The sequence below is a fragment of the Pteropus vampyrus genome, unplaced genomic scaffold (genome assembly GCF_000151845.1).
Source record: "Pteropus vampyrus isolate Shadow unplaced genomic scaffold, Pvam_2.0 Scaffold24, whole genome shotgun sequence".
Classification (NCBI taxonomy): domain Eukaryota; kingdom Metazoa; phylum Chordata; class Mammalia; order Chiroptera; family Pteropodidae; genus Pteropus; species Pteropus vampyrus.
In genome coordinates, this window is record NW_011888805.1 from 8462209 (window position 1) to 8489633 (window position 27425).

Below are 27425 nucleotides of genomic sequence, written 5' to 3' on the forward strand. Positions count from 1 at the left end.
TTAAAATTAACTCTAGGTGGGCGTAGCGGTGAGAGACCTGATTTCTTTCAACTACCCCACACCCTGCCCTGTGTCACTGAAATATTTATTGAAGTAACAGACAAACCAATTTTTATTTCTTTTATTGGAGTTGGACAAATTAGAATTCGTTTCTCTCTATTTGGTTGCTATTTGTTGAATCATCATCTTTGCATTAATAATGAGAACAGCTTGGCAAACAATTTCCTAAAGTGGAGATCAGCAAACTGGCTCCACTACTTTATTTTGTAAATAAAGTTGTATTGGAACACAGCTATACATATTCATTTATGCATTGTATTGTTTATAAAGATTGTATTATTTGTTGTGTATTGTATTAGTTATATATCTGCTTTTGTGCTGCATTTGCAAAGTTAGGTAGTTGCCACAGCAATGATTTGTTTAGCAAGACCTAGAATGTTTACTGTCTGATCCTTTATGGAAAACATTTGCCCATCCTTGTTCTAAAGGAGATGGAACTTGTTTATGGAACTTGGCACTCCCACCATCTTTTGTTCTTACACTGCTGTGAGCACTGTACAAACTAGATAGTGAGACCTCAATATAATGATGGTCTTATGATGAGACCTTTTAAATACTGACCTCAATAACTATCTGAGAATAATAAGTTAGTCTTCTCTTATAGAAGAGCAGATCATTCGTGTGATATCCCACAACACTTGGATCTCCTCTCAGGTGGAAAGTGACCAACCTTTAGAATTTCTGCTTCTATGGAGTTTGTGGCTCTGGCAGAGACATTTTAGTTTTTCCCATTCTACCCAATAGCTGCCTAGAGTGGAAGAAAGGTGATAAAGCATCTTATCTTATCTTGGGAAGTGGGGGCGTGTAATTTTTCAGTTCAATACACGGATTTATTGCAAACTTACAATATGTCAGACATTGTACTGGATTGTGAGTTCAAGATGAGTGAGACACAGTCACATCCATAGGATAGTTAAATGTTTACCTTAAAGAGAAACTTATTTCCTCATCACAGCAATGAAGCTGGGCTACATCTTGGACCCTAATCAGATATCTGTTTACTTCTGATAGAGTCTATGAAATAAAAAAAAAAAATAGAAACATGTAAATTTTTAGAAAACATAGACCATTTAGAACCATTTTGTAACCCAGAATATATGTGTTGATTAGAACTCAGTTCAATTATGAAAAAGCAAATGTTTTTATTGTTTATAAAATAGGCTTTCTTTGGAAAGACCACAGAATTGATAATGAAAATTATATTTTAGGGTGTTGTCTATTTTTTAAACTACTAAAATTGTTTTATTTATTAACGCTTTCCTAGTGTCAAAAATAAAGTGGAAGTGGGTTGAGTAAGAAGCAATCCATTAAGAAAAATAAGTGAATGAATTGTTACAAATTAAGTTAGGCCCTGTACTGATGTAGCCATGGAGATGATCACTTCACATGAATAGGGATCCAGAGACTAAATTTCAAGATTTTGGACTCTGTAATCCAGTCGACTCCCCTTTCCCTTACTTCTCCAGTTTAACCAAATAAAAATAACATCTTCAATCAATTGATACTTCATTTCAATGTAATTTACATATTGCGTTCCTATTATATGCCAAACTCTAGAAGACAGGTAAATCACAGCTTATACCTGATAGAATTCCCAGTCTTGTGAATAAAGGATTCCAATAAAATGTGACAGATGTTTGGGGTGCTGCAGAATACCAAGGCAGGGGGAGCTCGCAGCTCAACATGTTGGGTGAAACTACAAGGAAGATGATGATTGGACAAAGCGCAAATATGTGAGGAGAGGCTAACATTACTGGAAAATTGCGAGTAGATCTGTGTGGTTTGCAAGGCAGTAAGAGAGAAGGTAGGATGAAACTAGATTATGTTCTGTAGGTGACAGAAAGCCAACAGAGAACATCTAAAGATTTTTTCAGGTATCCTCTGCAAAATCCTATACCAGGTATCATGCACAGGGAGATATGAAACAATAGAAGACACGGCCCCTTTCTTCAAAGGGGGTCATGATCAGTTAGTACCAAACACGGAGCTAAGACTACAGAAACATTATGGGATAGGGTCAAGCCCACTTGTGCCTCTCCTTATATAGCAGCATCCTTGCAGATAAGAAGGATGTAAAACGTGAGAGCTTGTCAGCACCAGGCACACAGCGGGCATTCAACAGATGTTAGTTGATTTGAAATCTGTGTATCTCCTTTTGCCAATGATATGAGATTTTATTCATGAGCACGACATGTAGCAAGTACATCAGAATACATACAGGGCACCCCCAGATGGTTCTCTGTATGTCTGACAGCTGATCTCTCATGCTGATGTTTTGCTTCATCTAGAAAACAAAGTGATTTGAGGCAAAATAAAATTGTGAAATTTTTATACATAAAAATAGATTTAAATATTTTATGGCACTTGAAATAGGCCTTGGTGTTTTCAAAAACTATAATAAGAATCTCAATTTCATGTACCCAATGTTTTAAAACAAAGAGACAAGTGATAAGACTATTCAAAAAGAATCTCTGAGCAAATGTTATCAGTTTACATTAAGCCTGGACACATGTGCAGTATGCACATCACAATGATATTTTCAGAATGAGTACTGTAGTCCAAGATGCTAAGCTCTTTCAGAGAATAATTTTAATCACAGTACTTAGGCAATAAATCTAATACATTAAGAAGTACTTTCAGAAACAAAAGATTTTACTTATTTTCTTTTAGTTATCTAGAAAACCCAATCCGAATACCCCATTCCCCAAACTTTCATATTAAGAAAGGTTTTATTGTACAGTTATCTGGAAACATTCTATCTCATCTGGTTTGGCTTAGAATAGATGCCATTGGTGCTCAAAGTCTGAACACAATAATTTCATATTAAAAGGCTCAAAGACTTTGAAAAACACCACAAGAGGATAAGGTATTTCAAGATCTTTGAGTTCGAGTACCACAAAAGCATTTCTAAAGGACACAGACTCTTATCAGCAACCAACCTGATCTAGATAACCTTTATGGTTTTTGATTTGGTCAATTGCAGTGGTCAAGTCCCCACGGTCAACATGTTCTGCAGGAGTATGAAGTCTCAGAGCGTAGAGAAGATTAATATATTCTTCAGACCTTCGGGATGGGTACAAGAGCAGCTCCTGCAGGCTGTGTGAGGCACAGAGAAGGGAACTCCAGTCTCTTTGTGAAGGTCAAAGAATGATGCCCTGTCTCGGGGTGCCCCAGCTGTGCTCTCCCTGAGAACTTACCTCAACATTTTGGTAACAATTGTGTTATCATGCCTCTTCAAGAAAGCTCAGAATGCTGGTATCATTTCTTTGCACTAAAAGTGAGCATTATATTGTCAAAACTTTGCTCTATAAGATAACTGTAAAGTGTTCTCTTCTACCAGCAAACATGATCTATGAAGCACTCAAAGCAAGAGGACAACATCTACATCTAATCAAAGTAGTATTAGTACTATCGGTGCTTACTAATAGACGAAGTATAGTGTATTAGTTGTTATACCATAGACCTCACCCTATGCATTAAATTTAATCAGCACAGACAAAAAAAAAAATTTTGCAACCAGGTAGGCTTGGATTAGAATTAGAATTCTAATCTAATTCTACCTAATTCTATGTGATCTTGTCAAGTTACTGAACTTCTTGGAGCCTCAGTTTTCTTGTGGATAGCATACCTAACTCTTATGGTGGAGGGAAAAAAATCCTGTCCACAAAGTGCCTGTCATACAGTAAATGTTATTTTCTTATAGTAAGAGACTATTAATGGCATTTACTTGTAATAGTGCTGCTGATCATGTGTAACATTATAAAGATGCCCCGCTGTAATGAACATCTGTTTTAAAATGTATTCATTCACCACCATTAGAGTACCCAGGAAGTTACCTCATTTTTCTCAGTGGGTATGTGCCTAAAAGATGCCAGTAATACTAATTTCTAGAAATCAAATATTCATTGATTTCAATAATATTAAGATAAGAATGAGTATGCACAACCTATGCTAGCGAAACAGATATCATTATTACCCATAACTATAAAAATTTTGGCACCAATTTGTTTCTGACAATATGTGACACTTTGCTATAATTCTCGTCCTCATGGTCAGTTCTTTGAAATTGCCTTAGTCATGCAATTTTCATATAATCGAGTTGTCCAGCAGTGTTAAACTCTCTAGGTGGGCTGGGAGGAGCGCAACAAAGGGGAGGTCTGAGGTCAGCAATCATTACACAGAGGCCACCCAGCCCTCAGGCCTTCCCTTCAGGGCCTCGGTGTAGAGAGGGAGACACAACCAAAAAGGACAGAGTGGACACTGCCACCAGGTCACAGGTAGCCTCTTCTGCTGCACTTTTGATACAAATTGAGAAGGGAAGAAAGTGGGATCTTATTGTCATCAGAAGAGATCCCAACAAGAGCAGCAAATGATTCAGAGAGAACCAAATATTCTCGCATAGACTACACATGGCATAAGTCACAGCAGGGAAAGTTGTTTATAATGAACCCTCTACAAAACGTAAGACAAAGAAATTCCTTATTCAAAGATAGATTTCACAAACTGAGTATCCTTATTCCAAGAAACATATGGATTAATTCCTTTTCTTTTTAAGAGCTGAACGTGTCAAGGTCACACAGGACTAGAGTGGCAGAGTGGATTCGGAGTTCATAGTCTTACTTCTACCTAATCATTAACATTCCCCTGTAACTGAGTCTCAGGATATCTGCAGCAGATGGAAGTCTGGCCATTTGTATGAGGATTAGTTTAGTCCAACAATCACTTCCTGGGCCCTGCTATATTGAGCACTGAGCTGGCCCCTAGTGATACAAAATTTAATAAGTCAGAGTCTCCATCCTCAAAGAGTCCGCAGTAAACCGGAGGAGGAGATCTGGAAGCTAAGAGTAGGGAAGAAGTCTTTCGTATTAATTCTAGTCCTTTGGATTGCACACAAAACTTTCTTTCAACCTCCGAGTTCTAATACATGTCTGCATGGTAACCGAATCATTTACCTTCTCGATAGTTTTCAGAACAACAGGATAATTGTTGAAGAAATTGGTATAGATGTCCAACTGGCTTCCAAACTTTATGAATATTTCTCCCACACAGTGAGCTGGGCTCCATTCCTGCAGTCTGTCTCTCAGGTTATCTAGAAACTGCCTGTAATTGGAGAAAAGCATGACCATGATATATTGGCCAGTGATAGCCTATAAACTTAAAAAATAAATTAGCAGTCATTAGTACAGCCTGTTTCAGCTAATCATTTATGGCAGGGCTTTTGTCAAATACTTTTGTCTTGATACGGAACTACAGATTCGGCAGGAAGGGAGAAGCTGGGAAATGAAGAAGTAGGTTGACTGTAGTGGAATCTCACTTATTCACCTTAAGTCCTTGAGTCAGGACCCCAGACTGGCCTCTACAGGCTGCCCAGGCTGCTCCAGTCTCACATGGCCAGGCAGGCAGGCAGACAGCAGAAGGTTTCTTACAGTCCTCAGAGCAGAGTGCTCAATCACTTCAAATGCCATTACCTTCCCTCGGCCCATTTCCCTGTGGATCTGAGGTTATCCTTCATTCAGCCATCATAGGCCTTGAAAACTGGGAGAGGCCTAGTTCAACCTCTTCATTTTGTAAGGGTTAGGGCCCGCCAAGGATAAGGAACTTGTTCCAAGTTATCTAGGGAGTTGCTGGCAGAGAAACACAAGCTCAGTTTGTCTTAATTAACCATCGGTGCAAATAATCACTTTTCTCTGTGTACTATTATGTACTGGAAACATGTACTGTTATTAAGCTGATCTCCAGCCTTGGGTTCTCTAAACAAAGTATCCCAGTGACTTAATCCCATTAAATCCTTTCCTTCCTTTCCCATTCCTCAACTAAACACTGTTGTTTTGTCTTTTGTATGATCGATATATTGAATATAGAATCCCCAGTCACTGAACTCCAGTCCTGGTACCATGACTTTGAACTGAGTCAGGAAATAAGCCCTTAAGAATCATCACCATGGGTCACAGCCCAGTGTCAAGAATCCCTTCTCTTCTGTGAGATGATCAGAGTCCCCAAGAAGGGCAGAGAATACTGAGCCTTTGCACATCTTTTGAAACATATAAACATATAAATGTGGGTTCCCCCCACCACGTAATGAGTATTTCAGAAAATACCTATTCAGTGATTACCTGTTGAGACTTAAAATGCGCAGAATATCAGAGAAAATGATCTGGATATTTGCGGTGCTCAAAATTGCTCTGTTTGATGACAGTGCTGCTTTCAGTGGGGTTACATAAACATCTCTCACAATTTCCATCATCTGCACATATTTTCTCTCACTCTGTAAGAGTTCCCTGACAACTCTGGTTCGTTTCGCAGCCGAGTCCATCTGGAGCTTTCTTTCCTGTAGGAAAGCACTGAGAACTCATGGGGAAATCATGATGACTTTCCAGGCTAACAGCCTCAGAAAGCCTGAAAGTTGAAGGAGATGGAGAAATAGAAGTATTAAGTAGCCAGGCACTCACTCTGAGACCCCCTTTCTGGCTTGTGACATGCAGGGTTGAAGGGAAACTTGATAGGGGACTATGGAGGCCCCCACTCACCGTTGCGTGTGCCCAGTATCACCAAATAGCCCTGCACATCAGGCCAGTGTGATGTAGTAGAAATGAGACTTTGATCTTGGGTCTTGAGCAGGGCAGACTGAGACTACGTTTATCTATCTGCCCATTTGAGTACATGCTTAGTGTCATGTGCTAGTTATTGGCTGTACAATGACGAAAACAGAGTCCTGCCTTCAGGGAGGTGGCACTTGGCTTGTCCACTCTCATTCATTTCCCTATTTCTTTTTTCCAGTAGTGTTTTATTGATTATCCTGCAGACAGAAGACTGAGATGAGCTAGCCCTCTTACTATCAATTAACTTGCTTCCCACGGGAATATTATGAAATATGATAACTCATGCTCCTTTTTTCAGTATTTAGGAACAAGTACCTAACTTGGGAACTGTGAACCCATTTCTCCAGGGTAACTAGGTTGCCAGATGTTCTATGTTGTCTATATTTCAGAGTCTTGTTTTATTTCTTAAGGCAGAGAGAAAAATCATGTGTGCTATGTTTATATTTGGAGAAATTAATTTTCATTACTGGGACTAGGTAATTCTTTTATCTGTACCTTCCAAAGTTGTAAAGAGCATCTTTACAATATAAAATAATTAAAATAGTTAAATTTCTAAAATTTAATGGCCTTGTACTTAAGCCTAGAACTATTTATTACTCTTAGAACACAATTTCCTCTTTTCTCTCCAGCCCTAAGTGTGCCCCAGACTGCCCCAAATAAAATATGACCATAGTAAAGCATAATGCCATGTGATTTTCACCCAAAGTAAGTCAACCAGAAGTTCATGAACTAAAATTAAAATGTAAAAGTAATTTAAAAGAAGAAATCGAAAACTCACTCTGTTTGAAATACTTTAAACACACTGTTCTTGGTTAAGTTTTTATCTTTAAAATACATGGTCTGTATATAATGCCACTTAGATATATCTAATGAGTTAAAAAAAAAAAAAAACAGATCTGTTGGCAGTTGGCTTGCAGCCTTTATTATATTTTATGTGTATTTACGTATTTTTTAAATATTGGAATTAACCAACTTTTAACTTTTAGTTGTCAAACCTTTTGTTGTCTTAAAACTGTTGGCAGGTATTATTACCCACAGTTAGATTATGATAAAATACTATCATATTCACTGCATTATGTATATACTCTCCTCCTTGATTATTCCTGGGCATGGGTGAGTGACATCCATGCCAGCAAGATCCACGGTCTGCACTGTCTGCAGTAGGTAGATTCCCCCAGGGTGTGGGCAGGCTGGGCAAGAGCCTCGGGGCTGAGGTCAAGGGCACAAGATTCCAGTTTCTTTATGACACTTGTCTGACCCTAGAGAAGTCACTTAAGTTTCTAACTTGAGTTCCTTGTCTACAAAATGTGGTTACTAAATCTACCTTACAGGATTCTGCAAATGAAACACAATAATAAATGTGGACATAAGTTGAAGAAATGCAAAACGGCATGCATATACTGTGCGTTAGGGCAGATGGGACCATGCCTCTGCTTATACCACAGCCTCTTCCATGCACTGCCCTTTCTAAACGAAAAGACAGAGCCCTAAAAGTTATATTGATTATATTCAACATTTGAAGCCGCACCGTAAGTTGGTGGGCTAGTTAGAAACCATGAACCTTTATGCGCATGTGCCATTTCTTTAAATGCCACCTTAGCGTCAGATTAGAAAATATGGAGTAGCAGCACGGCTCTTGCTCCCAAGATATCACCTGACAAGGACTTAATCAAAAGAAAAATCTACTGATTGGATTCCCCCCAATTACATTTGGGAGGTTTTTTCCCTCCTACTAAGAGAAACTTTCAAGAAAAAAGAACTAACCGGAATGAAGCCTGATGTGTTTGTCGTTGTTTGTTTTGTTTTTTGTTTTTTTGGTCAGGAGCAAAACAAATGGAAAATTCGTATTAGGTAATCCTTGGCTTACCAGCTGAACCAGCTGCTCAAACTTTAGGTCATTTTTGCTGACACTTGATTTTTCGTCCTGAGGATTGTCTTCTAAAACGTTTCTTTCCTGAGGAGTCAATGCAGATTTGGTTATTTGGAGGCAGGCCTGGGCGTGTCTGAATGCCCATTCTGAGCTGTGTCCACAGGGGGCCTGTCAGCCTCAGCCGCCACAACAGTGCTCCCTAAACACAGTGATTCAGCACTTGACACACTTGATGCCTCTCTGAAATTCAATTTTATGTTTTTTTTACAAAAGAACCTCTCACTTCGTTTGAACTACATGATACTTGAGAAACTAAAGTCAGGGCAGCTCCCTTTCCTCTGGGAGTCAGGGGAGGGACACTCTCTTTAGAAGCTCCTTGTGGGCTTAAGGAATCTCACGCAGTCCTGGTCACCGGCCTCGGCTTCACCTCTGCTCTGTCTTCTGTCAGCAGAGGGCAAACAGGTTATCTTACTTTTAAGATGCCGGAAGAAAAAGCTCACAGCACTTTATAAAATTCGCCCCTTTTTTCACCTAGTGAAAATGTGTCAGAAACAATTCACATGCTCCTTTTAGACCTGTTTCTACATGTAAAGATGGCTTACTTTTTCTTCATCTCACCTTGTTAATTATTCTTGGGGCTTCCATATAATTTAGCACATTAAAAAAATAGCTCCCTCCCCCCCTCGTCCCCCCCACCCCACCCCATTGCAGTCCTCTCTAGCAATGGAGCAACAACAGTCTTATGTTTGCATTAAGATCTGATGAGGAGCAAAGGTCAGGCCTGCTGCCCTTCCTAGTCAAAGATAAAACTATCCATGGTAAGTAACCCTTTAATATCCAGGGGTGAGACTGGAAAAAAAATCATCAATTTGTAACCAGGACTCCTTTTGGCTTACTCAGGCAAAAACGAAATTTTATTTTATGTCTGCAGCCATCCCTTATGGCTGCCCACAGGCTCTGTTTAAGAGCCCTGGTCCCGGACTGCAGCCAACCAGCTTTTCCCTGGCCTGCGGGAGGCCCTACCTGGGCCCAAGTGCTTTGTGTCTGCTCCAGAGTCTTTCCATCATTCCTTGTGTCTTCCCCATTTGTGGCCATCCCATATCAGCCTGCCATAGATTTATATTTATGCTAGGGTGAAAAATCTACTTTGAATTTTAACAGAATAATTCAAAATTTCTATGAGTAGAATACTTTCTTCTTGCAAGATAAATAATAGTGCTGATTATTTAGATAGAGAAATGATAACTTTAGCTAGTCAATGGTGACATGAATAGTTGTGTAGGTAGAAGTAAGGTTGCAGACACAGAATGGAAATTAAACTCAAACTGTCTGGCCCAAGATTAAGAGAACCGAAGCAGAACAGAATCATACCGTGGCTCTCGCAGATAAGAGAGGCACCCTTATCTGCGACATCACTCTGTTGTAAGGCTCACATGAGTGCTTATGCATTAAACTTTGGGCGTCGGCGTGGACCCCCAGACAGTTATTTTAGAAGTGTTTGCTCACACTGGGGCTTTGTTTCATCTCTGGCTTAGCAGCATCTATTCTTATTAAATATAAAGTTCTCTTTGTGGCTAGGAAATTGATTTGGCATAGTAATTGTGTTTGAACCTACAAACAGCAAGTTCTTGCATTTTATATTATACATATAATTATTAAGATTTTTAGAGACTATTTTTAGATTAAGATGCCATCCCTTATGTTGTTTTTAGGAATGAATTCAGAGGAAGTAACAGGAGCAACAAACTTTGCATATTTATAAGAGAACAATTATTTGAGGTTGGTGGGCCTTTGCCTCAGCTCTCTCCATGACACATAAGGGAGACCTTTGATCACAGTAGGAATTTTCTTCTAGGCTGGAGCACAGGCAGACACTGCATTTCCAGAGACATCCTACTTTTCACTTGGATGCCTGGATTAGGGGCCAAGAATAGTTGTAAAAATGACAGGTGAGCTCAGAAACAATTATGATTCTGGCTGCGACCCATCGCCATTGTTGTATGGTATCAGCATAAACTCTATAGGTACACAAAACTATTGGTTGGGTAGCAAGATGATGGATAGATAGATGATATAGATAGATGATGATGATGATAGATAGATAGATAGATAGATAGATAGATAGATAGATAGATAGATAGATAGATAGATAGAGATAGGTGATAGAGATAGATAGGATGGATGTATAGATAGATAGTAGAGATAGATGATAGATGGATAGATGTATCTATCTCTACATATATGTGTGTGTGTGTGTGTGTTTGTGTGTGTGTGTGTGCGCGCGCGCGCACGTGCGCACATGTCTCTGGTCCTGGATTTGGCAGACAAGCCCTCTTGCATAAGCCCCTATGGAAGGCTCTTTAAAACAATTATCTCAGCAGAAGCCATTACTTTCCACTCCTAATACTATGAGGTTTGTGTGCTCTTCTGGACAAATATCTACAGTTTTATAAATAAACCCTAATGTGTAGAGTAGTAACTCAGCTTCTCTATTTTATACTAATTCAGCGCCTACATTTAAGCTGTGGTTTTTCTTCCTGGGGGTCCCTAACTTTGTTTTATGGAATTTGTGCACAAGCTCTTAAGTGTCGAATAATAGAAAACTAAATAAGAATCAAACTCATATTTTTTTCTAATTTGATTTTTAAAAAGTCAATTAAAAAATGAAAAAATATTAAATTTCTAGGCATTAAGGAGTTTCACATTTCTGTAACTTTATTACAGGTGGGTGATATAATACTAGCAGACCTGATTTCCAGCACTGAGGCAACTTTAAGCTGAAACTTTCTGCATTATTTCACTTGATCTTAGCCAAAAGGCCGAGAAGCAATATGCATTATTTTATTAAAGTGATTAGATATTTAGGTCAACAGCAGGTTGAAAAGACTTGATTCAGTGTGGATTTTATTTGGCAGAGAGAAGAATGGGAATATCTGAGAGAAAATGCTCCAAGTGACCATTCTTTTACATGTCAGAGATTGTAGAAGTGGTTTACGCCATTGTAAGTTCTTTCAAATGTAAAATTAACACTTCCAAGGAGGAAGCATTTATGGTTTTGTCCCTATTGTTTTCTTCCAGTTTTCTTGCTCCAAAGAGGGGCATTTCTGGAGTCCGTATGTCTGGAGTTGGGGGTGACAGCTTCACCTTTGGAATAAGGTGGACAGAAGAACTCCAATAAGATGTCCAGGGAGTCAGGAATGACCCAGATGTTGTAAAGATTTTAGAAAAATTTGGAACCTGTGTAACGTGTTTACATGTTGATTATTCCCTTTAGTAAACCAAAGGAAAGCAAGTAGTATTGGAATCTTGGGTGCTATTTTTCGAAGGTTTCCATAGGCTAAAGCATGGATGGAGATGACATCTACCTTTTTGAGAGAATAATCCTCAAGAATCTCAGAGATTTGGGGCGGCTTAGCAGAGAGGACGCTGCCACCAGTGGTCCTTCTTGTCTGCCCTTCCAAGCACTTCACTATCTTCTAAAGAAGTATTAACAAAGACTTCTAGAATATCAGGTTAATAGAACAACAAATGATTTGCCTGCTAAAGGAACTCACAAGTCTATTCTTTTTAAATTAAATTTATTGAGGAGACATTAGTTAATAAGATTATGTGTTTCACATGTACAATTCTATAATACATTGTATATTGCACTGTATGCTAACCATCTAAAGTTTAGTCTCCTTACGTTCCCATATATTTGACCCCCTTTACTCTCACAAGTCTATTTTCATTAGTAGTCTCCATGGTGAGATTGTGTTAGGGGTGGTATCCAAAGCCTGTGATCATCATAGGCAGGTAGGTGATTTTTCTATGGGCATAAAATGGTTCTAAAATAACATTTTCATAGAGATCAGCTCTGTGGATGACAACGCAATTTTTAGTGTTTTCTGAATCCTGATTATTTCACTTAAGAATGTATGGATTCTGAATATATTACTGACAAAACAATTATATTTTGCCTGAAGAACTAGCTTCAAACCCACTTTTTTTCTTTCATGAACTTGAATCTCAACTAAGAAGAACCTTCTTAGTTTCACGAAAAAAAAAAAAAGTTTCCTAGGCTGCAAATGGAAAAAAAAAAATCTTTTTAGATAATCTTAGGGCTCAAGTGAAAAAGAGGCAAAATGCAAATGTCTGACTTTTCCTCCATGACTCAAACAGTCACTCCAGGCAACACGATGCGGCTTATGCTTGTGGCTTAAATGTTACTCATGACATTACAAAACACCTTTTTCAATGATAACCCAAGAAAACAAAGTTCTTAGGAGAAATAACCAGTTGGAAGCTTTCCAGGTAGAATTACCATTATCGTTTATGAATTTCTTAATCACATGTGTCTAACTCTACAGCGAAGCAATGGCATAAAAATGCAGCAACAACTTTACCTTCATGAATAAATCGAATGTTGCCTTTGGGTCATATTTTGTCAGAATAATATTTTCTTCAAGATCTTTGCTCTTTTCATTACATTTCTTCAGCAGAAAATCTGACAAAAATTCCAGAGGTTTGTCCTGAAAAATCCACACCCCACCCCCCCAGAAAAAAAAAAATCCTGTTTAAAACATTTATCTGAAATATAGGTCAATGGAAGCACAGTAGAAATTACAACATATTTTTAGTAGAGTTTTCAGCTTTCTACCTAATTAATTTATAAGTCTGGCAAACAAAGTAATGACTGATTATTCAATTAGAGTCAGTAAATGAGACTTTCTACTTAATTGCACATTTCAGTTGCCATATATACTCTTGGTTCTCAATTAATTGTCACCATTCAGTTAGGAGGCCAAGGCCTTAAGGAAGGGTCTCGAGATCTTCAGAACCAAAGTGGTCCTCACCGCCTCCTTGGCCATTTGAGAAAAGAGATAGGAGGGATCTTGTCTTTCAGAGGAAAGAAGGCCTAAAGAGGCTAAGCAGCCAAATTATTGGGAAAAACACCCTGTGAAGCTCCCAAATTTCGTTTCCTCTCAGGCTATAGTTTTGGGCACTACAGAAATTACATCATATTTTTAAATAATTAGGTGGCAATAAGTACACTGAACCCACGGCAAACAGGTTTAGTAAATCTTTGGTGTTTCAGGAGACAGTACAGGATATTCCAAGGCCCCAGTGTCGTCCCTGTGAACATCTCTGATCATTTCATCAGCAAAGCTCACCAGGGCTTTCATCCCTGAGCTGCCCCAGTGATGGGCTGGCTAGGGTGCTCAGAGCTGAGTCTTCAGTGGAGGCAATCATGGATAAGTGTAACTTCTCAGACTTCGCACCACATAGCTAACCCCGGAGATGCCTGGTGTTTACCCAGGAGGCCAAGTTGAAAGCAAAGCAGACACTCATCTATCTCCTGTGATAGATAAGGAGCATGTATGCAAAGCAGAATGTATGCAAAATCAATGTTAAATCCACCCACAAAGTAGAATTACTACGAAGAAAGAGAAGGATTTGAGAATCTCTCTTTGGAAAACTAAAGACCTTAAATAGCGTTGGGTGTGTTGGTATCATCCCTGTTCCCATCCTATTCTCTACTTCCCCAGACCAAGAGCTGCAGATTTAATTTCCCTATATCCTTGCTATCTATGGTCTTGGGGGCAAGGGTGTGTTCTGTACACTGCCTCTCTTCACTCCGTCTGATGTGTAGACTGACTTTTCTGGGAAAGTATCCAAGATTTGTTTCTAATGAAAATGCTTCTTCAGGCTTCCCCTATGTTTGTCCCCAACCAAATTACTGATTTATTTCTGTTCTTTTGTGTGTTTTTTTTTCCTTTCTTTCTCTTCTAGCCTTCTTTGCCCTCTATCTTTTTATATTTGCTTTCACACTTTCTCAGTTTTTCTGTCATAATATTAATTATTTTAACTGTTGAATAATGGTTATATGAGATATGAAGCCACTAACATGCTTCTTAAAGATGTCACTTCTTACTGAAATTAATCATAAGACAGAAAACAGTGCACAATGCAGTCAACTTTTAAATAACCTCGAAGATTTTCCTATTTGTCTATTTTGTGTACCTAATAGATCTTGGGTCCAGAATCATTCAGTGGCTGTTTTTAGAAACTGATGTAATTTTTCTGAGGAATTGTGCCCTCGAAGGGATAAATTGGTTAAGAATAAAAACACAATAAATACAAACTAAACATTTATTTAAGTGTTGGGGTTTTATAGTGTGCTCTCTTAAAAAAAAATACTTACAGAATTTTCTTTTGAAAGCTCTATCAATCCGTCTGCCAGAGCTTGTGCAATTTCTTGGTTATTCAGAATGTTAGTCATACTCATTGTGTCAAACATAAACTGTCCTGTAAATATAAGGTCATATGCCTTGTAATTGATTTACATAAGAGATGTGATCAAAAAGAAAACAGCTCAGTCCTCATAGTTGCTTTTTAGTAGATAAAAATGCACGTAGTAAAAATTAAAATTCTATTATGCCTTGAGGGTTATCTACCATGATAAAATATAAAATGAGCAAAAGCAACTAATGTGTAACATACAGAAAAACACCCACTTTGGTGTTGAAAATCTATAAATTCAGATATTCTATAAAGAGAACATCTGAAAATGAACCTTATATGTTTAAATTTTAGATTCTCAATCCCACCAGAGTCCTCCACACTCCCTTTTATCTTTGTGCTCAAATACATAAATAATTTAAGCCCACTGAAAAATAACATACAAATATACATATACAGACATCTTTTATATTTAAAAAATTATTTTGTACAATATGCATTTATATGAAAAGAATTTTCTTCAATTCCACTTCTCATAGTTTACATATCTCATCAAAAAAATGCTCCTCTCCTTAAAAAGCTAATTTTCCTCCTTTCTCTTTAGTTCATAACAGCTAAGAATAAACCAGAAAAAAATAATTTCTCCCTGTTTATACTTTCATAGCTATTCTTAAGTATTGGTTGAATATCTACTAAATGTAGTTAAAACCCAAAAGACTAACCCTTGTTTTGGATGCATTTATGTAAAGAGAAGTAGGATATATATTGACATAAAATATCTGCATGCATACTTGTGGTTATGGCTCTTTTGTAGAAAGAAACTGTGTAAACAGATGTTAAACAAGGAGCAGGGTAGGGGGATGGAAGAAAGGAAGTAAGGCATTTATAAGGTGTTTTATTTAGTCAGATGGGAACAGTTAAGGAAAAAATTAAATAGACAGTTAAGGTGGAGGGAAAACTCATTTACTCAGATGGTAAAAAAAAAAAAAAGACAAAAAAAACGTATTTTAAAGAATGGAATGATTTAGGTGATGTTCCAGTTGACACAGGAAATTGTTTCCCAATAGGCTCGCTCAGCAGAGGACCATAAAGGCCATTGCCAAATTATGGATTGTAGGTAGAGGTAGCACACAACCGTAGAATAACTTTAGTAATGGGTGCTGTGGTTAAGAGGCACTTAACTTTTAGAGTAAATTGTTGTGGGAAAAGGACAGAGCTCTCCGGCTTAGCACACTTAGCAAATTTTGCCTAGGTAAGTAACTGACTGACATAATGTTAATAAGATATTAAAATATGAAGCCAGAAACTAGCTTCAGCATTTTGGAGAGGAACATATTTATTCACCTTTATATTTATTTAATATGCATTCTTCGTAGATATCCATGATATTTGAAAAGAGATATGAAAGACAAAGGGGATTGTTTTACTGAAGATGCTTAAAAGTCAACTTTTACTTGCCATTCCTAAATGGCAAGTATTCACTCTGGATATGAAACAAACTTCTTAATTAGTCTGCAACAGGAGCAGCAGGAGTTCTTACCTATCATCCTGCCACCGATGTTCCTCTGCAGCCCCTTGAAGACCGGACGTAACTGTTTCCTTACTGCTTTCAAGGTGTCTTCCAGGAAGTCCGTGAAGCTGGACCACGTCTGCAGCTTTGATTCGCTGAAGTAGATGAACGGGGGAGCCCCTTCCTGCTGCTGTCCCAGCCAGTCACTAAGAACTGACATTATTTTCTCCTTTTATTTTTGTAGTCAAAAGCTCACATGAAAGACTTCTATTTCTTGTTGATAGCACAAAAAAAACTTAGTTGTATTTATATCAGGCTTATTATCTATCCTTTCTCATTAGAAGACTAAGATAAACACCTGTAGTCTGCTTTCAAAGATAAAATTAAAAATTCAAAAAGGACATACGAATAATTTTAAATGCCTATCTACCCTTTGATAGATAAGGTTGACATATTTGAAATAAAAAATTAAATAGCTGCTGGATTTATGCATCAAGAAGCAGAGCAGACATCTAAGGAAGAATATACTGTTTTATGTTTAAACCCTCAAAATGAAATACGAGAAAACCCTACACTGCCTGGTTTCCCCACCATGCCATCCAAAGTGATCCCTGTCATAGCCAATCCGTATCTTTCTTACATTATGCCAAGCTGCTCTCTCTCCCTACAAATATCTCTACATGACTCTAGTGGGTGCTTACTTAAGTTTCCTTCCTTGAAAACAATTGCTGAATGATACAGTGCCATGTTAAATTTTATTCTGTCCTGAATAGATAAGATAGACTTTGATTCTCCTCCTCCCGTGTTTATTGCTAAACATGTGAAAATATTTATAACTGTTCCTCTAGCAGAAGAAGAAGAAGAAAAGGGAGGAGGAGGCGGGGGAGGAGGGGGAGGAGGAGAAGGAGGAGGAGGAAGACAAAGACGAAGACGAAGAAGAAGAAAGAAGAAGAAGAATATGGAAAGGAAAATGTACCGAAAGAAGAGGAGACAAAGGAGTAGAAAAAGAAGAAAACCTGTTCCATGAACAGCAGTGTCTGTGCCCTACAATACTCTGCCAGGCTGATTCCTCTTTCCACAGGGCAAAAATGTTATCATTTGGTGATGCTGCTACATGAACTAAAATTAACAAGTGACTTCTGTTACAAACCATATTAAGTGAATGTGCCTTTTGTTATATCATTTTCCTTACAAGTTTCCCAATCATGCCAGCTTTCCCCAGTCTTGAAAAGTCCTTGGCATTTGGGATTAGAAAAGTAATGTTTTATATAGTTTCTACATCACCCCAAGCCCTGGTTGATAAGAGGCGAGGGAGTTTGAAAGGGGAAAATGATTAGCGTGACTGTCACGAAGCACTCTGGTTCTTTCATTAGTCAGCCAATGTTACATTTTGATCCAGTATCTTCAGCTTTAGAATCTAAATGAAACTTTGCTTTCAGGTGTATTTTATCACTGACTGTTTTTCCTCTCAGGTAATGCTACTGAAATAGAACCTGATCCAGCCTTTTCACCATCTCTTTATAGCTGCTGTTGATTTTTCCAAATGAAATCATACTGATTATATTTACTAAGAAAAATTATTCTTTGGACTTATTATTTTTCTAGGTCAGCAACTATACATCTTTGTTTAACTGCTAAAGATGATGTTTTCAACTGAGTTTTTGTAAACAATGGTTTGAAGCAAATGTTTTGCAGTAAATAATCCCCTTCTAAGTGAATGACTAAGTGATAAGAAATGACACAGTTTAAGAGAAGGAAGGAAAGACAGTAATTGACATCAGCCAGAACCAGTATTATTAGCTGTGCTTAGTCTTTTGGTGATCTAGGAGTTAGTGGGTGTTACTGGGCAGGATGGTCAGCCCCCATATACACTTACTGTGTTGGTAAGAGCCAGTTGCAATCCCAGTGGGAGCAGTAAATAACGTGCCAGTTAGCTGAGACAGCTGAGAAAGAACTTCTAGTCCTGCCTCTGCACAGTCAAAAATACTTTTATTAGTTTACCCACAGGTTTTGCCATGGAACAGTTAAGTATTAGGAGCAGTAATAAGCTGGCCTAGAAAGGCCCCCAGCACTTCTTGTCTTCCATTCAAATACCTCATGGAACAGTCCCTCAACGCTTTATAGTTCACCCCTAGGAGCTGAAGTCCAGACACTTAATTTATAAAGACTGGACAACAGGGTGGAGAAAGAGGGCATAGAGTTTGACCTGGTGCTTATTTTCAAATTTAGGAACTCAGACCAAAGACAGATAAAACTCTACATATATTTCCTAAAAATAGACTGACTCAACGGAGAAGTCTCCTTGTAAAAGGAAAGATTTAAAACTGTTAAACACAGAATGAAATAAAATGGTCAAAATTTAGCATGGTATTAATTTCTTTCCCTCAGTGACACAGTATATAGATGGAAGTATGTTCATTATCTTGATTGTTTTATGGTTTCTCAGGATATTATACATATGCACACTTCAAATATGTACAGTTTACTGTATGTCAATTATACCTTAATGAAGCTGTTTAAAAATTTCAACACGAGGCCCTAAAAAGATGAATTTTAGGTTTTCGGCTTATGAAGTAACCAGGTGAATGACTGTATCTTAAAAGGAATCCTGGGGAGGGGTAGGTTTGGTGCTGGGGAGGCAATAAAGAGTTTGTTTTATGCGTGTTAACTCTGAGATGCTATTAGATATGCAAACTGAACAGTCATATGAAGACGTGGAGTAGGAGCTAGACATGAGTCTGCAGCTCAGAGCTGTCAGAGCCAGAAGCATAAATTTGAGAGTGTCCCGCATATGGACCGAATTTAGAGTTTCAGGAATTGATGAGACTGCCTCAGGGAAAGTCATGGAAAAGAAAAAAGCCCAGGCTCAACCCCTGGGCATATTTAAAGGTCTTGCTGAGGAGGAAGAAGAGCCAGCAAAGGAGATGAGAAGTAGCCACTGAGGTCGGAGGAAAACAAGAAGACTGTGGTATTATGGAAAACAAGGGAAGAAGAAAGTTTTCCAGGAGGAGTGTTCATCTGCATCCAGTGCTGCTGAGAGTCAAAGCAACATGAGGTTGGAGAAGGGACCACTGGATCTGGGCACAGGTAGGAGTCACTTATGGTCTTTTAAAAGCAGTTTCAGTAGAGATAAAGAAACCACTTGGACGAGCTTGAGGAGCGAGTGACAGGTGAGGAAGGTAGAGGCAGTTAGCAAAGACCAATGTGGTGCCTGGATCAGCAGCACCAGCATCACCTGGGAACATGTTAGAAACAAAATTTCTCAGGCCCCATCTCAGGACTACAGAATCAGACACTCTAGGGTGGGGCCCAGCAATGCGTATTTTAACAAGCCCTCTAGGTGACTCAAATACACAATAAATTTGAGAACCACTGGTAGAGTCAAGTCAAAATGTGGTGAGGGAAACTTTATGGTCTCTCTCCTTTTTTAGGACAGAAGCTACTACAGGTGTTCTTGATTTGATATGAATGATCCAATAGAGAGAGAGAATTAAGGCTACAGGAGAGGATTTGAGCGCAGGAGCGAAGTCGAGAAGATGAGGGTGATGGAACAGAGTCCAAGGGGGGAAGTCGATCTTTGATTTGAGCAGAGGTGCTTCCTCCATTGTAGCAGAAAGGAAGACAGAGAATGAAGGTAAGAGGTGGGGTAGGTGTTAGATTTAGTGGTGGGAGGGAAATTAGGGGGTTTTCTTAGGGAAGTAAAAGGTGAGTTCAACAACTGAGAGAGAGGGTTATCGAAAGACTGACTAAAGGGAAGGGATGAAATAGTCCTCTCAAAGAGTGGGAAAATGAACTCATCAAGGAAACGTGGTAGGATCGCTTATCAGTGCTTCAATCCCACTTGATATTTGTCATTAAAGTTAGATCAGTAAGACAGTTGTATTATTTTTTTCCAACAGTCTTCAGCTGCTTTAGTGCAGGTAGGCATTGATTATGAAGATGGTTGTGTTTTGATCACTGGCAGTTAGCCAAAAGCAGCTGAGATTTAGCCAGGAGAAAGAGGAACAAAGAAGTTCAGATTCTTTGCGAGATAGTGATGATAATGATGAACTATTAAATCCAAGTTTAACAAGGACAGAACCAAGGATGAAGCATGGTGAAAGAGAGTAGAAAAGTGGGAGTGTGTGGATTAGAGGTCTTCAGGCAAAGAACTGCTAGAGTGGGAATACTGAGTACACGATTTGGAAGTGGTGCTCAGGGAGACAAATGCTTGAGATCAAGATTTCGGAGGTGATACAGCTACTGAGGATGACAAGCTCAGGAGTGATGTCTGAAGTGGTGGAAAAGAGGTTTTTGGACTGAGAAGCCAGGGTCTTCTGACTGAACCAGGGCCTCGATGGTTCACCCAGGTGGAAATTACACCTGACACAAAGTCCAGGGATACTTTTAAAGCCCGGAATGGTGGTGGGAAATCTATTGTTTGAATGCCATCAAGTATCGCTTGAGACAATTTTTATGTCACCAAATCTATCGTTCCTGTCCCCTTTTGCCCTCATTCTCTGCCTTTTGATACTTTACTTTCCATATCCTTTCTTTTTCTACTTTTCCAATTAAAAATGTGCTTGCTCTCGTTATAAAAGTAATACTAGTTTATTACAGAAAATAGAGGCATATAAGATAAAAGAAAGAAATAAAAGGAAGGAAATATCACTCATCATCTTATCCAACTATTGTTAACACCTTGGTAGACACCCTTCCCAACCCTTTTCCCGTTACACATCACCACCACTTTCCCTGCACATATGCAGGTTTTAAACATTGGGGTCACACTATCCACATTCTCTGTAATCTACTTTTTAAAAACTGATTTCAAAACTAGAACATTTTAAAAACACGTCTAGAGATAGATTGTTATTATTTTGCTGTATTTCCTCATAGATTTTTATGCATATTTTCTACATAGTCGAGATTATGTAAATGTAAAAACTGTAAAAAAAAAAAAAATTGCGATAATTTGTATTTCACTTTCTTTTAAACTCCTTCCCACCCTTTTCCCTGTTTGAAGCTTGCCAGGGGCACGCTCTGCATGTATTGAATAGTTCAGTGAAATTTGAAAATTAAGAACTCTAAAACTCATAATTTCCTAAGGAATGGGTAATAAAAAACAATTTGAGAAAATTTAATTTCACACTCCCTCTCCCTTGTTCTGCTTGGCAACAAACAAACAAACCAATAGCCCGTGAATGTAGAGCTTTTATTTAACAGATATCTAAAAAGTGAATCTGATTTAATTTTTCTGAAATTTCCCTTCGATTACTGAAATCAACTTTAAATTATAGGTAGGCACTTAAAATTATATCAGCAACCTCAGTGATCAGCAACCACATTGGTCTTTACAAAGCACTTCACTGTGTTTAGTGTTCTAATATTACGTGTATTATTACTTATGTGTACTTTTAAATTTTATTTTGATGGTCACAAGTTCTACAAGGCAAGGTACTATTATCCTCACTTTCATATGAGAAAAGAGAGGTCCACACACTTGCCTAAGGCCACACAGCTAAAGTGGCATAAGTGGGATTCAAATCCAGGTCCTTGCTCACCACGTTCATTCCAGGTCCAGAGGACAGCAAGGAGTTTTCTCAGACTGACCTATTTATGGTTCCTAGGCTGATTAGGCGCTTGCCCCTCTATTATGAAGGCTGACTTTACCGTATTTTCCAGAAGAAATAGCAATAATCTTCCTTGCTGGTTATTGCCACTAGTGACTTTATTTCTGCAGGGACAGGTTACTCTGACTACTAATCCCAATGCCCTGTCCCCCCTAAACACCTGAGTACATAAAGTACAAAGCAAAAAAGAATAAAGAGTAAATGTGACTGAATCATTTGAATGGAGGGCATTTCACAAATTTACAGAATAGCATCATAAAGAAGGTATGACCACTAACTTTCAAAGCTGACCTGATGCTCCAAGAGGCACAAAGAGGTCCACATGACCCCCTTCTTCTTTAGGGGCCACACAGCTTCCCAGTTTCTCCCAGAAGTCTCTCACTTCAGGCCTCAGTAAATTTTTAATACCAATTTTATAGCCTGAGAAAAAAATCAAAACGTCATATTAATTTGTAACGTTATGATGAACAGAAACTCTTAGCAGTTTGTGAAAATAGAACCACATTTCAAAAAGCCATCATCTGCTCCTAAGGCCAAGATTCGTAGGGCCCCTCTGCTTCGACGCTGTCCCATGTTAGGGTCACAAAGGTACCCGTGGACTCCACCGTGGCCACAGTCCCCTTTACATCCCAGATTTTTTGGACACTGTACACTTAGCTTAGCACACTGTGTTTCTGCCGTGTGGTTTACCAGGCCACAGCAGGGTTGATGGTGGAGGGCCAGTCAAGTCCTGGAATTTTGCAACCAAGTTCCAAACTAGAATGTTTCCCACAATTGACAATCAAAAAATAAGCTGTGGAAAGCAGAAGTGAGGCTCCCAGAGACGGTAAACATCACTGTAACGTTCACTTCCCAAGAACTGTGTGCAGTGATTCGGCGAACCCACACATGTCTGGACCCATTTCTGGAGGAGGCCTGACTCTGCACTCCTAAGCCCCAGAAACGAAAACAGCCAGGCACAAGAATCCCGATGGGTCACTCCTTTGCATCAAGAGGTCTAGTTAAATAATGGAAGGACTTCAGGTGACTGGAGTAAGATATTTCATTTTGTTGTTTTTAAAGCAAAAGCTTTGGAGAAAACACCAAAATTATATAAAAGGAAACTTTACTTTTCTGAGGTATTTTTGTTACTAGGGGCTTTGAAGAGTGGGGAAAGGGGAGTCATTAATTAATGGTGTGACGGTTAATTTTATGTGTCAACTTTAGTAGACCGGGATGCCCAGTAATTTGGTCAAACATTTTTCTGGGTGTGACTGTGAGAGTTGACATTAACATCTGAATAGGTAGACTGAATACAGGAGATTGCCCTCCCTAATATGGGGGGGCCTCATTAAATCAGCTGAAGGCCTGAATAGAACAAAAAGGCTGACCCTCCTGCCTGACTGCTTTGAATTGGGATATCAACCTTCTTAAAAAATTGGAACTTAAATAGTACTCTGAAGATCATACATGTGAACAAATACTACATCAGTGCTAAATCGGTTGTTCTTTCCAATCCCATCTTACCTTGGAGTAAATTGATTTCTCTGCTATCTCCATCGCTAAATATTCCCATACTCTGTGCCTTCTGCCCATCCAGAGCTTTTTCTATGAGATAAAGCAGGCTCTCCAAGGTTATGCCACTGTGTTCATATACCACAGAAATGATACCTGCCTTAACACTGTCCACCACCATCTAGAAAATGAAAGCAAAACTGTAGAAACCAAAACCCATTATTTTAGACTATTTAGTAATAAAAGAAATTTAATGAATATGTAATCTGTGATTTTTAAAGACTATTGTTTATTCCAGAAATTATGAAAGGAGGAACATAATCTTTCTCCTTTATTAGCCTTTTGAAAAAGTATTTTTTTTTTCTAATTATAAGAGGAGAAAATTAAATATATTTGTAATTCCATCACTAAGAGATAAATATTATTAAGAAGTTAGGTTACTTTCTTCCAGTCTTTATATCTTTTACTCACCTATGCACAGAGACATATATGCAACTGTTAAAAAGTAATAAAATTGAAATCATTCGATTTTGCAATAGACTTCTTAGTTTTTTATGATTTTTGAAGTATAAATATTGATTGATAAATATTTTTCGTTTAAATAAAAATTAAAACCACTGTTCTTTTAATTCAACAAAATAAACTTTTCATGGTGATAATAGTTAATTCATTAGCAGCAGACATGTATATATGTTCATATATATACATATATACACACATATAAATACATGCTTCCCATGTCTTCTTTGTACTTATTTTTCTTATTATTCATATTAAAATTAAAATATAAGTTCATTATACAAAGAGCACATTTTAATTTAATGACATCCTCATTTAATAGATCACAAAGTAGGGTTTCTGACATTCTTTTGAGAGATGGTGGTTACATGATATTATTAAATTCATAGGCATTCCAAAAAAGTTTTAAAATAATCTGTAATCACCTTGCTCGTTTGTGGATTAAGTGCAACAAATTCAATAAGAATTTATTGGAAATCTAACGGCAAAGCAGTTTGGGCCTTTAATGCTTCTTTAAAAATAATTTTGATTTATGGTTATCTTTACTGCTTCTCATCTTTAAAACTGTTTTGGGTCTGTAAACTTCCACTTAGATCAATTAGTTTTCTGTTAGGAGATGAATAATTTTCATACATGGTAGCCAAAAGACTGCCATACATCCTCTAGTGTAGATAAAAGAAAAACTGATTCAGAAAAGGCCTGGCCTCTTAACACACTCTGTACCTCATATGCAGGAATCCGAGATGATATTAATATGAAGTGTGGCTGGAAAGCATATGAAGGGCTGTTATCATTTTTATAAACTCCACGCCGATTTTTCTTTGATAATAAAGGGTAGGAATGGCTTCCAGAAATATTGCTTCTATAGGAAAAAGGAGGAATAAGTGAAGTTTTCTCTTAATTTGACTTTGATAAGTGAGCACCAACATGTTCCCCGGGCATCAGTTATACTGTATCCAAGGCAGGTAGCCTCCGTACCTCAGTCTCTCCGTGAGGTTTGGGGACAACAGGAAATGGGGCTCCTGGGTGGGGAAGGACCAAAGCTGCCCTGGGCCTCTCCTCCCCCACTTGTGGGATACCAGAAAGGTCTCTAAGTAAGGAATTTACTTAGCTATTGTGGGGCACTTAAAACAAATGTAGTGACATACTCAGGGGTTCCAGATGACATTTTGAAAAGGAGCAGCTGAGAAATTTTAAATTTCTTAATCATCCAGGCCTCATAGCTTTCTATTCTCTCTGCAGCCACTCCCCACTCCCCCTCCCCGCCAATATTACCATTTGGATATGCTTACTCCATAAAAATCATTTCTGGGAAAATAATTTTGCTTAATAACTTAAAGCAGAAAATAGACTACATCCTCAATATAGCCTCTTCGCAGGGTTAAAAATATTTAAAAGGTATATTTTGAATATTACATACTTCTCTCTTCAGAAGGCATGTAAAGACCACTGTTTTTGCTATTTTATAGGCTAAGAGCCATGTAATTATGCGAGATCCCTGGATGTTAGCTAAATTATTCTAGAATGAATTCTTGGTATCAGGGGATAGTCCTGAGCCTTCAGTAGATGGAGCTTTGCTTACCGCTTGGGCAAAGCTTCTAAGGATGCCAAAACAAGCTGTTTCTCCAAAGCCTCATGTAATCCCACTCGATCCCTCAGAGTCTGGGAGAGACGTGGCTGGTGTTTGGATTTGAACAATCTAGAGCAGCATGTTCCGCTCACCCAAGGGGGTCGAACTCTGAATAACTCCTCTGAAAAACAAACAGCAGCCAGCTCGGCTGTTTACTTCATGCTTCTCCCAGCCAAGTCTCCATAGATAAAAGCATCAAAAATAAAGCTGCAGCAGGGCAGATATTCCAAACGGCAATCATTCGAGCCATTTTTACAGACTCTGTTTAGATTTCCTATCCTCTCAGCACTGTGGCTGCAACTTCCCTGTCATTTCAGGTCAAGAAACAAAGCTCAGAGAACAAGCAACTCTTTTCTTGTGGAAACATAATCAATTTGTAGACTTCATATCTATTTCTGCCCTTCTTCTTGGCTTCAAATTATTTCCCATTTGGTACGCTCTCACAGAGGGTGAGTTAGAGGAAAAAAAAAAAAAAGATAGGAGAACTCAGATTAGTTTTATTGATTATTTTTCCACACTGTGCAAATCAGAAGACTTAGCTGAAAGCATGTCTCGTCCTATTCCCTTTCTACTTATAAAAAAAAAATGTCACTTTTCTTCTGCTTTCGTTCTCATTTTATTTCTCCTTTTTTACCAATCCCAATTCTCCTGAATTGTCCCGAACCTATTTATTTGATTTTGCCTGTGTTCATACTTCTCTCTTCTCCTTATTTTTGGTCTTAATAACCTGAGAGAATTGAGAACAGCAATGGAGGCACAGATATTTGACCTTATATATTTCATCTGAAATCTTTCTTTTCTCATTAACGAACTTAAAATATACAGTGAAGAAAAAAAGACCATGTCCTGAACATATTTCAGAAAATACCACCCACCACTCACTATTCCAGAAAGGCAGCATTATTTTCCTCTGTGCAAATTTGTATGTAAATTCATTGCTTTCTACACCACTTGGTTAAGATATAAAGTTTTAAAATGCCACTCACTCTTATGCAGTGCAATTTTCTCCCAAATTATTTTCCTTAGGCACTTTTCTCTTTGTCTCTCCTGTAGCTCCTCATCTGCTGTTTTGGGTTCGTTCAGGGTTCCGTAAATAGCAGCGGCTTCCCTAGGTGTCAGCCAATCTAAGTTGGACACACACGCCACGTAATGCTGCTTCCAAGCCCCATATTCACGTTCTGTCGGCGTGTAGGGCAGAAACCATCCAACCTTGATGCATTTGGGCATCCATAAGCAATCCTGCAGAAAAAGAAATGAGAGAGTTGAGTTGCAGATCTTTTTAAAGGGCAGTTTCCTACTAACAATGTTTTTAGATACACGGAGAATTTTTTTTTTACTACTTTGAGATTTTTAGTGCAGTTGCTCTGCCATCTAAACTTGACTATGAGAAATAAGAAGCATACCTTACTCCATAGGAAAAATATTCTTTGATGAACACATATATTACATATGAATAAATGTATTACTCATCTTTAAATACTATCCAGTGCTCCCATAGCATTTGGTTTCTGAGAACTCTGGATTCTCAGAATTCTGCTTCTAGCAATGGCGTAGTAGGTTGTTTCAAACCAGCCCTTCCACTGAGAACAACTTTGATTGAAACATATGATGTTGTCAATATGCAACCAGTTTCGACATATGAAAACAGCAAGTTTCCTGTGATTTAATTAAATTTCTAGACAAAATATTATAAAACAATTACTTGAAGTCATTATAGAGCTACCAATGCAATAAGGAACTGTGCAACTAGGACCCAGAGAGAAGGGAAAGCAGAGAGCTAAGCCCGATAGTTGGCATCACTCTCACTTCAGGGAATTTGACAGTTCTACATTAGAGCTTAGGCTGAGAAGCAGAGCAGAAAGTTATGGCTGAAGGACTTAGAAGCTGTAAAGACTTCTAGGCATTCTCG

At 38.3% G+C, this 27425-nt stretch overlaps 1 protein-coding gene across 1 annotated transcript in view; it reads right to left on the minus strand.

Moving 5' to 3' along the window:
- Positions 1-27425, minus strand: part of ECT2L (epithelial cell transforming 2 like) — a 75908-nt gene that overhangs the window by 7634 nt on the left and 40849 nt on the right. The window contains 16 exon segments of the mRNA XM_023528383.1: positions 986-1074; positions 2279-2344; positions 3000-3156; positions 3258-3331; positions 5013-5160; positions 6174-6388; positions 8527-8613; positions 12915-13040; positions 14714-14817; positions 16292-16474; positions 18138-18230; positions 22165-22293; positions 23380-23548; positions 24610-24748; positions 25469-25637; positions 26503-26755. Coding sequence (XP_023384151.1) covers positions 986-1074; positions 2279-2344; positions 3000-3156; positions 3258-3331; positions 5013-5160; positions 6174-6388; positions 8527-8613; positions 12915-13040; positions 14714-14817; positions 16292-16474; positions 18138-18230; positions 22165-22293; positions 23380-23548; positions 24610-24748; positions 25469-25637; positions 26503-26755 — 2201 coding nt within the window.